The 16174-nt window shown below is 43.7% G+C and overlaps 1 protein-coding gene across 1 annotated transcript in view; it reads left to right on the top strand.

Annotated features, from left to right (window-relative positions):
- Window positions 1–16174, top strand: part of RASIP1 (Ras interacting protein 1) — a 298155-nt gene that overhangs the window by 171505 nt on the left and 110476 nt on the right. The window contains exons 6-7 of the mRNA XM_085616531.1: window positions 12131–12168; window positions 14090–14241. Of these exons, the coding sequence (XP_085472657.1) occupies window positions 12131–12168; window positions 14090–14241 (190 nt within the window). The remainder of the gene's footprint in view (window positions 1–12130; window positions 12169–14089; window positions 14242–16174) is intronic.

Here is a 16174-nt window from a genome sequence, read left to right as displayed (position 1 = left end):
ATCTAAAAGGCCCTTTTTGTTCTCTGAACAACAAAAACTGCAGCCCCCTTCACCGTCACCATTCACCAAGTAGCAGTGCTACAGGAAGAGTGATCAGACGCAAAAAGATGTCTGGGGATGAATACATAGCAGTTATTTCAACTCTGGAAGAAATGTATTATTCCCTTGTGTGGGAGCCTAGTCCCCAAGTGTAACTAGGAAATAATTTGCCCACTCAAGGAGTCTTTCTCAATTCTTTCACAGCTGTTTAATCTATTTTTTGTTATAAATATATATACACTTTTGCCACACAAAAAACAAAAATGTTGTCCACACAAAACTCAAAGGTCCAACAAAAAACTCCTAAACCTTTCCGTAACCATCCATTTTAACCCGGTTGCAATAAAATACATATATGTGCGCAATCCATAGGGAGGTAATCCTTTACACACACAGAGGGAAACTCCTCCTCTGTTCAGTCCATATATTGTATGTGTTGTCAGATGCCTATATACACATTTTAATTCAATGGACTCCTCTTCTTCTGGTCGACGCATTTCGGCACACTGAGTCGGGCCTGCGTCGGGCCTCATCAGGACATGGGTAACAAAACACAACCAAAACTCACCTACAAAACAATTATACATACATTAAAACCATGTAGCCTCTGCAACAGTTAATGCCATGTTCATTGCCATGCATGAGCCCATGCATGTCCATTAAAAAATCCCAATTTTATTTGTGACCACCACAATAAACCGTCGGATGGACAATATAGATAATGTGTGCCACATGCTTCCTCATGCTGTGGGCAACAGGGAGCCAGACACACCTTTGTGAAGCACTCCGCTCTTGTGTGCAACAAATCATGCAATCCAACCCCTCATTCTGGTCATTAGCCTTGTAACACCTCCCCAGTGCTCATAAAACCTCTCTAAACAAAAGCCACTGATCACAACAGCTTATTACACTTCAATAGTGCCCAACCCGTGTCCTCAGGGAGAATCTTCGTGTAGGCCAGTTTTTACGCATCAGAAGGAAGTGCTTCAACCTCCAGGATTACAAACAAGAAGCTAAGAGACTGACCACAAAACTGAAACAGAGAGCATATCCAGACAAGATTATCCGAAAAACCCAGAAGAAGGCATGTAATATTCCCAGAGAAGCTCTGGCCGTAACCAGTGTCAGATCAAACAACAACTCCGTGATTTTTGTAAGCACTTCCAGCTCAGTGCCTGACATCATTAAAAAAATAGCAAACAAACGCTGGTGGATTCTTACATCCAACAAACTGAATCTCAACAGACCACTGTTCTCATTCAGGACGAACAGGAGCATAGGAGACAGGATGGTTCATAACAACAAGTGGCAGAAAAATACAGAATGGCTAACCACCTCAAGGGATCTCCCGTCAGTCACAGGACATTATCCCTGCGGAGACTGCTTGGTGTGCCCCTTCACAACACGGGCTAAAACTATCAATCTGAGCTTACCAACTCCATGGGAGCAAAGAACCCACACAAATTGCAACAACAGCGTCATCTTTGTGATCACCTGCCTATGTGGCCTCCGTTACTTAGGAATGATGACAAGGAAGATCAAGATACGCAACAGTAAGCATAGAAGCACTATCAGGCGCAGAAGAGCAGCAGCCAAGCTGACAACACACTATGTTGAAAAAGTGCACAAAGACACTGACTCATACTGGACAGTTATTGAAATGCTTACTGCCACACCAGGGATCACTAAAAACTGTAGGTTAAAGAACAAAGGTTGGTCTATAAGCTTTATTCACACAGACAAGGGCTCAATGAAGAATCCCATGGAGCCAGCCGAATACTCTTAGTTAATTTCCTGTCCGTGGACAGTTATCTGCACATGAACAGCTGTTTCGTTTTAAACAATAAATACATAATGTTAGCAGTTCCAAACTTCCCTTAATTATCTTTCTGCTGGTACATATAGAATACTTTGATACCAATATATGATACATTTATTGCCCTTTTCTATTGAGGTGCCTCTTTCCCTCATAACTGTACATCTTTGACCGTAACTTGTATAGGCACACTGGAGTTACGTGTACATGTATTCAATTCTGAAATCCAATATGAGTAATTTTTCATTGGAATTTTTATTAGGGCATTTAGGGGGATTGTTAGAAATGGGATTTCTGGTTGGCTAAGGCTTGCGCCAAAGCCAGGCAGAAACCGCCACTCTAGTCAGGGCAAGGAAGTTACACACCAAAGATAACCCCTGCTCACCCCTTGGTAGCTTGGCACGAGCAGTCAGGCTTATCCCGGAGGCAAAATGTGTAAAGCGTTTGCGCACGCACCCAGCAACAACACCCTAGGTACACCACCAAAGGAACTCCACACAAGGTTATATATAAAAATAGCCTTTGTATTGTCATAAATACATTAGAAACATAATCACATAGTATACACTGTGCCAACCGGCACTGGGCAATTTTTACAGGGGACTATTTACACACGACAAGGCCAATGGGGCCACTGTCACAACCATCACAAATCACCAATTGTAAATGTAGAACAAATAGTAAATGTAGAGCACAACAAGTAACTACTGGCGCAATAATGACCTCTGTATTATCACATTAGTATGAGACACCATCCTAACATATCATACCATGACATTAGGCATATCCACATTAGGCCCACCCCTCATTAGCATACCCATATTATGCAGAGCATCCCAAGCATAAATACATTAGAGGCCTAAATCACATTATGCAGGTTTGTAGAGCCTGGTGCTCTGCCTAATGCCGCCAAATGGTCCGCAGGCCAACTGGCCTTCTCTAGGTCTCCAATGCCTGTTGTCCAGCAACGTCAGGGTCTAGCTGCAAATGCAGCAACATCCAAAAAGTGCGCAATGCACTGGCCTAAACGTAGCAGCTGCCCGCTAATTGCGGTGCATCTGTGCAGACAAAGAATGTGGGCACTGGGAACATGGCGCAGGGCTCTGGGGCCTGGTTCTAGGCCTCCCTCAATAAATGTAGCCCAATGGCAACCGACAATGCACCCCGATTGGCACCACTGTGCCCTTGTGAAGCCCCACTCTGGGACTTGCAAACAAATGCCCCAAAAAGAATGACACTGGCACTGACTGGTTGGTTTCTACTCTGCTCATCTCTATCAGAGTTTCTTGACCCAGCCCCATCTTTATGTAATTAACTAGATATTTATTGTATCCTATATTTTCTTCATTTCGCCCACAGACCAACAGTTGGTAATATCGCTTAAATTCCAGCACCGGTTTCATATGACGTCGGAATCTAAACATTTTAACTTGTTTATTAAAAGACCTACACTACACGCCCTTAAGAAGGAGCCTGTTTAACTTCTATAGGATCTCCGAAACGCGCGTCGGCGCTTGTCTTGTGTCTTATGTATAGTCATTGTTTTTTGTAATTTTTGTTTATTGTTTTGCAATACTGTCACCATTGTTTTTTATTGTTCCTATTGAAAAATAACTTGTTTGTTCTTTGTATTTTACCGTCATTTATTATTGTCATTATGTTGTGTGCGGGATATGAGCTGTCTTATCTTATCATTGTTATTTATTGTATATTGTATTTAGTTCACACAAAATGAAAAATGGATATCTTTATGTCCTAAAAAAAGAAAAATGACTCAATAAATGAATTGATATATCTTGCGTACACTGTTGGTCATTAGGCTGGATTTGTCCTATGGACACATTGCCTATTATTGAAGCACATACGTGTAGGAAGTCTAGCTTTGTTTTTTTGCTACTGGCACTGACTGTGCCACTGAAGCCCCATTGGGACTTCTGCCTGAAATGTGCCCCACCCATTGCAGCTGCTGGGCAGCTGTGAGGAATGGCGCGAGCACCAACAGAGCGTGGGGGAGCCCACCCTAAGGGGACTCCAACTGAAGAAATGCCCCCACGTTGCATCGGCCTGCCACAGTGGTGCCGCTGTGAAGATTCCCACCACCCTGGCACCACTGTGCCAGTGCGAGTGCCCCCACTCACCGGGCTGTTACGGAGGCTCTCCGGACTTCACTGCGGGGGTCACACAAAGGCGGGGTAGGCTCCTGCCTTGACCCAGGCTCCTTTGGTGTCTGCTTCGTGGCCTCAAACGCGGGGAGGGTCCTCCTCTGGGGACCCTCCCTCTCTTCCGGCACCACTCTCCTGGGCACCGGGGACTTGCTCCGATGCCCGTCCCAGCGCAGGGTAGGCTGCCGCCTGGTTCGAGAGGGTGGCGTTTCTTTCCCGGTCCGGCCCAGAGCGGGGTAGGCTCCCGCCTGGGTCTTTCACTCTTGAACAGCAGAACGATGTGCCACGCGGGGCTCTCCCTTTCCTCCTGGGAGCCCCGCTCCAGCCGGCAACGACTTCCGTGTAACCTCAGGCCCCGCCCACAGTCAAGGTTTGCCGGGTTCAGTTTCCGGGTCGCCGCGGGCAGCGCAGCGGCCCTCAGGGTTTCGGCGGCTGCAATACGGGGTAGGCTCCCGTTCTAAGACACAAAACTGCGGGGAGGTCACCCGCTCTTTCTCTCAAACCGCGGGGTGGGCACCCGTCGCTTTTTATATTAGCATAAAGCGGGGTAGGCTCCCGCTGAAAACCAGCAAAACGCGGGGTGGGCACCTGCTATTAATTAAAAGCACCAAAAGCGGGGGAATCCCCTTTTCAAAATGCTTGCAGCTCCATGCTGCAGTTAAAACCGAAGCGCTGCTCCTCAAAGTCTGCACAAAAGCGCTCCCAGGCGCTAGGTTCCACAAAATCCCCAGGAAGGCAGAATCAGAGGATCTTTGGTGCTGGGGAGACCCCAGCAAGGCGCAGCCAGGCAGGCCAGCATGCAGGGACCCACAGGAAACAGCAGCTGGGTCCCGCGGCGGTTCCTCATGGCAGAGTGTCCCCTCAAGAACACAAGCACAACAGACCTTTTTCATGGGGTCACAGCCCCTTCTTATACACACATTTCCTTTGTCACCAACTGTAGGGCAAGGGGAGAACCAGTTACAACTGGTTCTGGATCACTTTGTTTTACTCAGCCCCTCTCCCTATTCACAGGACAGGCTAGGGACATCAGACGCACCACAGGAGGTGGAGCCAGCATTGTGTAGGGAAGGCACAGCCCTATTCAGGTCCCAGGTGCAACACCTCCCTCCCATCTACATGCAGATCTCTCCATTCACCACCGGGCAGACCCATCCTGGCTCCTGGAATTCCCCACACCATTCAGCCCCTGTCACTCACAAGCCAGACAGGCAATTCACATCACACTGTACACAGAAATGCCAACTTCTAAAAGTGGCACTTCTCCACCAGCCACAATAAATCTGCGCGCACCATTGCGCAGCATTTATTCTCCCGAGTTCGCACATACCAAACTCGACCCTGCACTCCTCTCACACCAGGAATTACCATGGACACACATATCTCCCATGCATTCCTACGGGAGGGCAGGCCAGTTTCACTAAATGTAACACAGAGCGCACGCACTTTACACTGGGACACAGTGCTAAAGTGCCTAGAGGCCTAAAACTACTAACACTACATAGGAAAAAAAGGCTAGGATAAATGCAAAAAGTTTAGGGGTGAACCTGCCAAAAGGGCCAAGTCCAACAGGGATGCTCTACGCCATCCCTGTCATAATATTTACAGATTCCATGGACAAAGAATATGACTAAGAATCCTTTCTGTCATGACTACTACATTTGCCAGCATCCTAGTACTACACGTCAATGGACGTGACGTTTCCCTTATACGAACACCAGGGGCAGCTGTATTCACCACCTGCGCTCCTTTGAACTAAAATACCCAGCAATCTAAGACACACGCATGTCTTCATATGCGTCGACTCAGGCTGCAATAACAGAGGCATCATGGTTTCTTCACAGCATCCATAACATCGGTTTAGACATTTTCTCATTCCTACACAACAGGTGAGGGTGATTCCGATAAACAACATTTACGCACCCCTCTGGTGTATGATCAGGTGTTTCTAACCAGCTCCTTCCGGCTGACGCACTGACATTTCTGCTCCGGTGTCACAAGCATGAGGAGCCGTGCTGAATAGGTTAACACAAGGGTTGGGACCCATGATGTAGTGAGTACACAGTGATGCCAAAAAACAAGAATTATTGATTTTGGCAGTTTTGCGATATAGCTCCGCATATCAATGTTCCTCCTGGACATGTGATAACACTCGCCCTCATCTTGTGCAACTTTGTTTTTCTCTTTAAGCCTCAACAGGGTTCGTCTATAGGCCCCCCCACTCAAACCCCGTGGAGGTAATTCACTCCACAATCTTGGGTGAGTAGGTACTTTATAAATATGTTGGCATTTGGTTATGTTGATGTATGTGGTCGTATCTCTTATCTCTTGCTTACCTGCAATGAAGTATATAACTGGGTTCTAATAGGTACTGTGATATGAACATTTCTACTGGGACTGTAGTTATTTGCGCAGTATGTTTGGATGCCACTTCAAATTTTTTCAGAAGTGGGACAGAGGTGCACTGCATAAGTATGGTCTATCATTTCAAAATCAGCAAGTGAGACACATTTTTAACAACATACAACGAGCACGTAAACATGTGTGATTTACGAGTTGGACTAAAAATAACCTGTGTTGACAGTCACTCTTACACCTATCCATGCTTTCTTCCCAGGTACTCCCCAATTTAGCAAGTATTAGCACTGCCCATGCATGCTTTAAATGAATTTGTATGCCTTGCACCACACTACAAGAAACGTTAATTACATCTGTGGGGGTGACATTAGCAAAATTCCACCCTGAAGAAAGCCCAGGACCATAGAGACCTTTAGTATAGGGCTGAAAAATCTGTGTATTAGGGTCACAGGACCATTGTATCCTCACACTGCAAAATAGTTTTATAACCTTTCCCATCCACCCTGCTAATAAAGGGATTCCTGTGAGTGGATGAAGAATTTTTACAGTTACGCCCCGCCACTGTGTGAACCCGATGATGAAGCATGCAACTACTAGAGTGGGGGAGGATTATATAAAAAAAATCTCCTTTTCCCACTCCCTCTGAGTGGAGCGTAGGTTTGACACAAGTTTTAGACAATCCAGAGGGGATACTTTTTAGGTCAATATATATCGATCTCGCCAACCATTCACCTGAAACCACATAGCCCCCACTAATGATCAAACCTAACTGATATTAATGTAATCCTTTGCTAAATAACTGGAGTAAATGAATACATTTATTTGAGAACACATGACTAATTGCAATTACCCCTAGATTAACCACTAACCTTGGGTTCTAGAGTAGCGTGCTACTTGCCATAAAGCGCTTCAACACCTCATCAGGGGTAGTAAGCTTTATATAAATATAATTACAATCACAATTACAAAGCCTGATCAAGTTCACCAGCCTTAAGATAAGTTTGATAAACTGGTCGCAAAATGCTTCATTTTTCAGCACAATTTCCCTAAAAAGCCATAAGGCAGTTCAGAAAATGCTATTCCACATTTCCTGTAATATACAATATCATATATTGACACTTCTACCATTCACTTTTTCAATTTTCCATCCTGCCCCTTGCAAATATATTGCCCACCATATGCCTGCATTCTCCCGTAGTAGGGTTTCAGACAACAGTACTGGTCACCATTCAAGTATCTGCTCTAAAAATGCATTGGGAAATGTAGTCATATTGCCCTTAAACATCAGCTTCTCAGTTTATGAAAACAAGTGCTTACCATTCTCATAACAAAACACAGTATTTTTTTTTAAATGTCACCTTTGGCAAGACATTTGCTTTGATAGGGGTAGGCCCCAACATTACCTGAATTCCTCCCATATCCCACAAATCACCCACGTAATGTATGGATGCCTTCACTTACAATAAAAATGCACACAAGTATGCAAAGGACTTTATTTTGTCAGATGTGTGCACCATCATAATATACGTGGCCCTGATATGCCAAAATGTACCACCAATATGCTGTGCCAGGTGCCAGAACACTCACGTTCAGGCACACCTGGGCACACACATACTCACACACACTCACCCATTCCCCACACAGTTTTGTAGGCGGCAGTGAGTAAAGAATATGTTGGGGAAGACTGCTGCGATTCCAGGGTAGATGTTTTCAGTCCAGTGCAGCCACGTGAAGGGTGAGCACAAAATAATAAATGGAATCAAATCAATATATTTTTTCATGTATTTGTGTAGCACAAGAGCAACCCAAAGATTACTTTACAGTGCTTAAAGAGTAGGATAACAGAGAGTAATAGATTAATAAGCAACTGAGAAGAGAGTGAAATAAAATAAGGAGAGATCAAGGCAGTGAAGATGACAAAATGCCTATTGAATGGCGTAAATCTCATGAGCTTTGCTAAATTTAGGTAAGTCATTTTCAGTATGAAAGGAAGAGACTAGCGAGTTCTAGATGAAGGAACAATTGCATTATCCGCCATCAAAACACTTGTATCTTGCAGGGTGAACAATGAGATGGTTTTTGATGAATGACCTCAGGTGTCTGGTCACTCGATGAAGCCTCAGCACTCTTGTGAGGTAGGAAGGGGTTCAGACATGGAGAATTGTATGCACATGTGATAAGGTCTCCAACTGTTTCCTTTCTATGACCAGGAGCCACGTGATTTGTGCATTTCAGGCCAATGATGAGGCAAGTGGCGTAGTTTTATATCTTCTGCCACTAAACTAAGATTCAGAGAGGCATTCATATATAGTGTTATTGTCTATTCTGGAGTTGAAAACTGTAAGGACCAATGACAGGATGGAGAGATTCATAGGACTTTAGGTATCATCCACAAATATATGGTAGCCTACGTGTAGCTCTCAAAGATGTTTACAAGAGGTATCTAGATGTTCTAAAGTGGTGAAGCGAGAGATAATATTTGTGGGACTCCACTGGTGATATTAATTGTGTGGGACAGAGAGAAGATCAGCTCTAACTCATTTGATCTGTTAGATGAGGATGTGTGTGGAGACCCTTTGGAAAGCCAAGCCATTGTCTCAATGCTACTGATGGCTGTTAGTCCAGGAACACAGTCTGTTACGCTGTGTCACTTGGAGGGTATGGAGGTCAGCGCACAAGGTTGTCCTTGGTCCAAGACTGAGAGGAGATCTCCTCATCACCTTTTCCAAGAGATCTTAGTTCCCCTCTTTACTATTCCCAAAAAACAGGACTGTGTCCTAGACTTCTATGACGAGTTCTTTAACAACAAAACCACAATCGTACACAATAGTGATTTGAACATCCAATAACTAGCTTAAGTTACAAAGAGCTATAAGGTTTATGCACAACCACAGAAAACAGCAATATTTTTTAATTGTTGGGCTGACTCATTCTCTCAGACACATAGACATCCAAAGTTAAGAGCAGCCCTGGGCAAAGTTATCTCCCCCAAAAGCTAAATAGATGGAAAATGTGGTTTCAGATTTCACCCCTAAATGCAAGACTCATCCCATTTCCCTACATGTTTGGCCTAAAAATATGTTAAAAGCATTTGATAAATGTCTGTCACACATTTTCATGTTTTCGTCACTAACCCATTAGTATCTGTAACGAATGAAAACACATCTGCTTGTTACAATCGAACTGGTTTGTGGCAAAAAGAACAAATGCACAATTTGTAGTATTGAGAAAATAAAAAATTGAGATGTTTTGGCTCTGGTTCAAGATTTCTTCTACATGAAAAAAATAAAGTATACGCCGCCCAAGATATAGGAATCATTTTGTTTGCTACCTAATGCAGGATATAGATCACAGAATATAGATCATATTCTAACACTGAACAATGCAGAAGTTTGAATTGGTTTAAAGATTGCATCCCTTTTTCATAACCCTGAATCAGTCGTGTAATGAGTATTCCTTCTACTGCAATGATCACAACTCTAAAGTAGTGTCAGCTGGTTGGGTCAACCTCTTCCATATTGATGAGCGACTGTTTCATATTTCATATTGATGATATAACATATCACTTTATGGATAGGTCACCTTTTGAGTGATCACCTTTTCCAACATTAATATCTCAAAAATAAGCTGCTTGCTGCCCTACTCACAGCCAGCAGCATCAGGATTCACCACTGATGATACACAACTCTACTTCAAAGTCTCCTGTGTTTCAGACACTCATCACATCAAACACTGCCTGTACATCATCCAGGCATGATTGCCCAATGCCTGTCCAAAGCTGAACCCAACCAAGACAGCATACCTGTTATATGTCAAGAGCAACAAACAAAAAAAGTAAAAAAGTGATCCAATGACATGAACCATGATGGCTTTGAACCCCAAGTTTCACAGATTCACCCTGGACACCAACCTCGCCCTCATGGAACACATTTTCCCCCACTAAAACGAATGACACGGTACCAGCACTCTCTTCTAAAGAAAGTGAAACGTTCTTCCAAAAAGCAACTTCAGTACTGCTGTTCAAGCCCTGGTGCTCTTGTATCTGCATGGCCTCCCAGACTCCAACGTGGCACCCTACATACCGCAGCAGATCTTCTCCAAGGCCTGAAGAAATATGATCACATCACACTCATCCTAATGGAACACTATCGGTATTGGCCACATTAGCCCGCACCATCTTCAAGACAGTGGTATCATTTACAAAGCCATCACCCCTCTTATCTTGCAGACAAGCCCACCTTCTCTGGTGGTTCTTGGCAAAAACACATCCAGGACACCATTAGACTACACACAGACTAAGAAGTGCCATCAAACAAAACAAGGATTCAGGCTTTTTTCATCTGGACCCAGGATCTAGAAAAACATACTCATATCTATCAGAAGTGCACAAATGCTGTTTCAATTTAGGAAAGTGTTAAGATGCATCTCTTTAAAGAACACTACATCACAATGCATCTCTTTAAAGAACACTACATCACAATGCATTAACAGTCCACAAACCAGCTTCCTTTCCTACTACTCATTGACTTTATGCTTATCGTTGCCTCTGTACAGTGCTCTGCTGCCTTTTGGCTTGGTTTGTGCTATAAAAATACCACATACAAACATACATACATACAAATATATACACATATGTGAAAGCAAAACAATTTATTTCTCTATTTATTCAAATAGGTGCCGCTTTACAACTTCACAATTCTAGTATATTTGTTTTAATGACCTCATGGAGCTTTATTGTGGCACTTAATTGAATTACCTAAGCAATTCTGTAAAGAGCATACATCTACAAATGAAGAATCCCTTCTTGAGCTGCAGTGATAATGGCACTGGGTAGGGAGGAGCAAGCTGTAAATGCCAATTTTAAGTAGGGAGATTAGTTGACTTTCATATTGATCCTGAAAGAGTCCTAGTGAGAGTGTTCATTTGTTGTACGGGAAAATTCCTTCAGTAGGATTCATTAGAAGGCACAGTATACAGTACATGTCAAAGACTTTTAAAACTGGAGTGCTAGTTGCCAGTTGTTTTCTCTGGTACAAGCCTTTTCCTATAAACACTTCTATTTCTCAATGCATTTTCTCTCTTGCTGGTCGTTTGGCGAGCTCATGAAAGCTGGATGACCACATTGTTGTTTAAAATATGCTACAATCTACAGTATAGCATCAGATTGCTTTTAAAATGCAGCATTTAGTTGTATGAGTTAACCATACTAGTAAATTATTAATTTCCGTCATCTATTTCTGGATCCACTAAATGATACATCTATTAGATATTCATCTTCTGTTATTAATGTTTTTTTAAATTCAAAAATACAATCCATAAAGCTATATAATCCCAGGTGTGACTGCAAGCCTTCTGAGCCAAAACATTTCTGCACAAGTGTGCCTTCTTCAAGTTCACTTGCTTAATAGTAAGTAAGCTCATTTAGATATCTCAAGCAATGATTGTACTCATTCGAGAAATCATTATGATACTTGAGGTTGGTGGTAGTGCTATAGGCGATTAGCGGACTGTAAATCTCTGGACACAAATTAATCTCTCATAAAACTGACTGATGTATGGACAGGGATAGCTCAGAGAACTTGGCTAGTTTTAATTCTTGACCATATGAACAGTGCAGGGTGAGATGCGCGTGCATCCACTTTTTCATGAATTTCTGATGTCGCTGCTGCATTCTGTGGTACTTGTAGGAAGTGAAAACTGAACTTTTTTGAAGCACAACCTCTAATTGGCTGTTTTACACTTGTGTTACCTACAGGGGAAGATCAAAGAAATTGGAGACAAGCAGCCAGAGAAGTAAGCGATCATGGATTTATGTAGATGTATTTTTTTGTGCTTATTGGTGGAAACATTGTTTTTGTTGGACTCCTCCATGACAGCCTTCAGGAGTGAACTGGGTTATAGGAATCGTTGATTTGTCATTTACTCCGCTCCAAGCCAGTGGCAGAGCCTGCAAGGCCCACATTTAATGTTCATGTAGGGCAGCCCAACTCTGACCATTACTCAGAGTATGCCTCCATTCTCTTCAAGCAGGCTGCCCTAATCCTGTTAATGTTCCTTTTTCTCACGCCTCTCCTATTTGGCCTGTCAGGATTCCCGCTCTTGGGAGATCCACCTCTTGTTTAAGTCTCCTGATAGCCATGTTATAGCTTCTACCGTTCTGCTGTTAACAAAATGCAGAATTCCAGTAAGTATGAGATGGCTGAATGCCAAATACATGTATTTACACATTTAATGCATTTTCACAGTCAATACATTTGATCGTTCAGGGGCGGACTTGGGTAATGCACGCATACTTGCAAAATGCCCCTAACAAATCTGCAGGCCGTGTTCCTGACCTGTTGGTTCAGATTCTGGACCTGTCGCAGAAGGAAGGTGGCCCATTTTTTGTCTGACCACCTTGCATACTAGAGCAGCGAATGCATGCCCAAAGCAATAATATGAATTGATTCCCATGAGCCACGAAGGTTCAGTGACGGAGGCACTCTAATGTTAACAGGCTGTTACCCCTTTGTCCAAATCATGCAGAAGTGGCAATGGCGTCTATGGGTCCTTAAGACCCTGTACATGCAAATGCCCTCACTGAATTATCCAACCACAACAAGATGATGGATGGAGTGCTGAAACCTTTCAACCACTCACTCCCAGTCAACAGTTCTGGGTTTAATCCATTGTCCTTTTGCTCACTATGCCACCCCAGTTCAAACACAACCATATGCAAATCAGTCTTGACCCCGTTTCCCCATGGGGACAGTCCAACCCGAATTGCCAGGCCAGGTCCTCCCTGGACCTGAAACAAGCATCCTGGGACCGGTTTTGGGGTTTCACCCATCATCAGCCAGGCTAGCTTGAATCCAGTGGCACAGCGAGCAAGGGAACTACGCCTGGGGATACCCATGGCTACTTAGGGCAAAACAGCAAATACAACAAGATGATGGACGGAGTGACGAAACTTTTCAACCACTCACCTTAAGTCAAGAGAGCTGGGTAAAATCCATCATTCTTTTGCTCACTATGCCACCCCAGTTCAAACCAAGCCATCTACAAATCAGTCTTGACCCCTTTGGCCACTTCCCATGATTTCTTTAACAAAAAGCTACCTGAAAAATTATAGTTCCCAAATTATTCTATGGCAGCCCAGATCAGTATCTTTTTTAAAGGCATGTATGTTTTTGAAACTACAAAAAATGTGAGCGTTATAAACAATACATGGTGGTATAGGAGCAATTTAGTGATACTTATGCTGTTGGATCTTCCTACACAAGATAGTCCCAGGATGCGGATCAAAAACACTGGTAGGTTCGGAAAGGGAGAGGACTTGACCATGGTGTACCATAAAAGGGACATGGGTGAGGTTTGACACAGGTGTACCATTATCATCATCTAATCGCTGCCCTGGGAAAAGTGGCACCTTTCTCTCCTTTGAAAGACTGCTCCTTAAACTTTGAACTGACCAAACTGAAGAATATCTGATAATAAGTCAGAGGCAGCTTGCCGTCACTGTGGAGTTTTAAAATTGATGAATCCCAGCTTCTCTCTATTTAGAGCAAAGTTAAATCTCTGATTGTGTAATTCTTCCCCCAAAACTTTACAAAATAATCAAGGATGGTAATGCAATGTTCTACCCTAGTACACTAGTGCATTGAGAAGATAAAAGTAATGAGACCCTGGCATAGTCTCTGACCCCACCGCAAATTCTAACCATGTGATTTTCTAGTCAGCAGGGTCAGAGCCAGGTTAGCTCGCTCAGTGTGGAGGACGTCGCCGCTGATCTTCAGCCCCTGATGCTCTGGATGGCCAACTCAATGGAGCTCTTGAACTTTGTGCAGAAGAAAGTGTTGGAGGTGGAGAAGGAGTGGGAGGCAGATGGTAAGAAATCGTTGACATTCCAAAAGCAAATTCATGGACTGCTTAAACAATTAGTGGTGTCAGTAATTTTTTAATAATCCTTCTAATTAGTTTGACTATACAGTGATCGTGGTAGGAAGCTTATGTTTCATGATATCCCTCATAGATAGAACATCTTGCTATCAATATCATTAAGTATCTTGTATATTTCATTCCTTTGCGTGAAATGAAATACTTCTGACATTCATTGACAATACAGGTTATGGCAAAGACTTCACTTGTTTTTAAAATTAAATGATGTTAAATGATGGCGGACTCCAGGCTTTAAGGGTAATACTCTGACCCAGCTTCTTGACCTATATTGCTCTGAAAACTCGTGATTTTAGTATTAAATACCGCATTGTGTGTTTGTTTTTATCATGCTTTCATGCGCACTGTTGCCTTATCTACGCTGAAACTGCTTTTCCGCATTTGTAATTATCGCCACATGTTTGTGTTAATACTCACTTGATCTGCCTGATTAAGCAGTGCCCGGTCCCCGGTCCGCCGCAGCTTGTGCCGATTGTGCGGAGGGACTCAGGGCATATTTACACACTTCCGGTCTGGGACTGGTGGCTTCCGGTAAGGTTGGCGGTCTAGCGGCTGCGTCCTCCCCTCTGCCTATTTAAAGCAGGAAAGGGAGCAGACGCGCAGCGGACTCCAGGCTGTACGGGTAATACTCTGACCCAGCTTCTTGACCTATATTGCTCTGAAAACTCGTGATTTTAGTATTAAATACCGCATTGTGTTTTTGTTTTTATCATGCTTTCACGCGCACTGTTGCCTTATCTGCCTGGAACTGCTTTTCCGCATTTGTAGTTATCGCCATGTTTGTGTTAATACTCACTTGATCTGCCTGATTAAGCAGTGCCCGGACCGCCGCGGCTTGTGCTGATTGTGCGGAGGGACTCTGGGCGTATTTACACACTCCCGGTCTGGGACTGGTGGGTTCCGGTCGGGTTGGCGGTCTAGCGGCTGCGTCCTCCCCTCTGCCTATTTAAAGCAGGAAAGGGCGTGGATACGCGCCGCGCCGGTGGCGTGCCAATGGCAAACTCGTCTGCGCCCGTCCGCCGCCAGGACCCCTGCCTTTTTAAGTATATAGGGCATAACTGAAGGTAAGCCATCAACTATGGCCATGCAGTGTTACTCTAGCGCAGAGTTAAAATGTTTAAATAGGCCTTTCACCATCTTAAAACCAAAGGATTTACTATGTGTCGAGGAGTTTTTTGTGCCACAATCGGTTGGCGCTCAGACCTCCAGGAAGGAATCATATATGACAACCACCTCTTGCCTTAATAAAAAAAGGAGACTTACCAGATAGCTCGTACAAGCTACTTGGACAGTATCTTAACGCCCGGTCCATTCCTAAACACGGTCTAGAATTATGGAGCCTCTTAGATCTTGAAAAACCTGATGTCTGTTTTATAACTGAAAAATGACTCCATGATCAGGCATCTCCCGACATAACGACTGTCTTTCCATCCCAATATCAGCTAACTAGATTAAATAGAGCGGTTGGGGGGGGGGATAGCAGTGGCCACCGAGCAGAAATTAGAAATCATCACGATAGACTCCTGCACTACAGACAAAGCGGAAATACTTATTTTTAAATTCATGACCCAATCGTCTGAAGCATGGACAGGGGCTCTAGTTTATAGACCCCCAGGCCAAAAAAACAAATTTGTAAACACTCTTTTGGAATTTATTGCACCTTGTGTCCTAGCCGCAAATAATTTGATTCTTATAGGAGATTTCAACTATCATGCAGACTTAGCACAGGATCCTGATACTGACCAGCTGGTAACCTCACTACAAGCATTAGGGCTGGAGCAGTTGGTAGCAGGTCCTACCCATCAGGCCGGTCATACCTTGGATTTACTGTTCACTAACACAACTAAACTCACAGTTGAACAAC

Source organism: Triturus cristatus, chromosome 7 (assembly GCF_964204655.1).
Source record: "Triturus cristatus chromosome 7, aTriCri1.1, whole genome shotgun sequence".
Taxonomy (NCBI): Eukaryota; Metazoa; Chordata; class Amphibia; order Caudata; family Salamandridae; genus Triturus; species Triturus cristatus.
The sequence above is the reverse complement of the archived record's forward strand: the minus strand, read 5'-3'. Positions and strand labels throughout refer to the sequence as shown.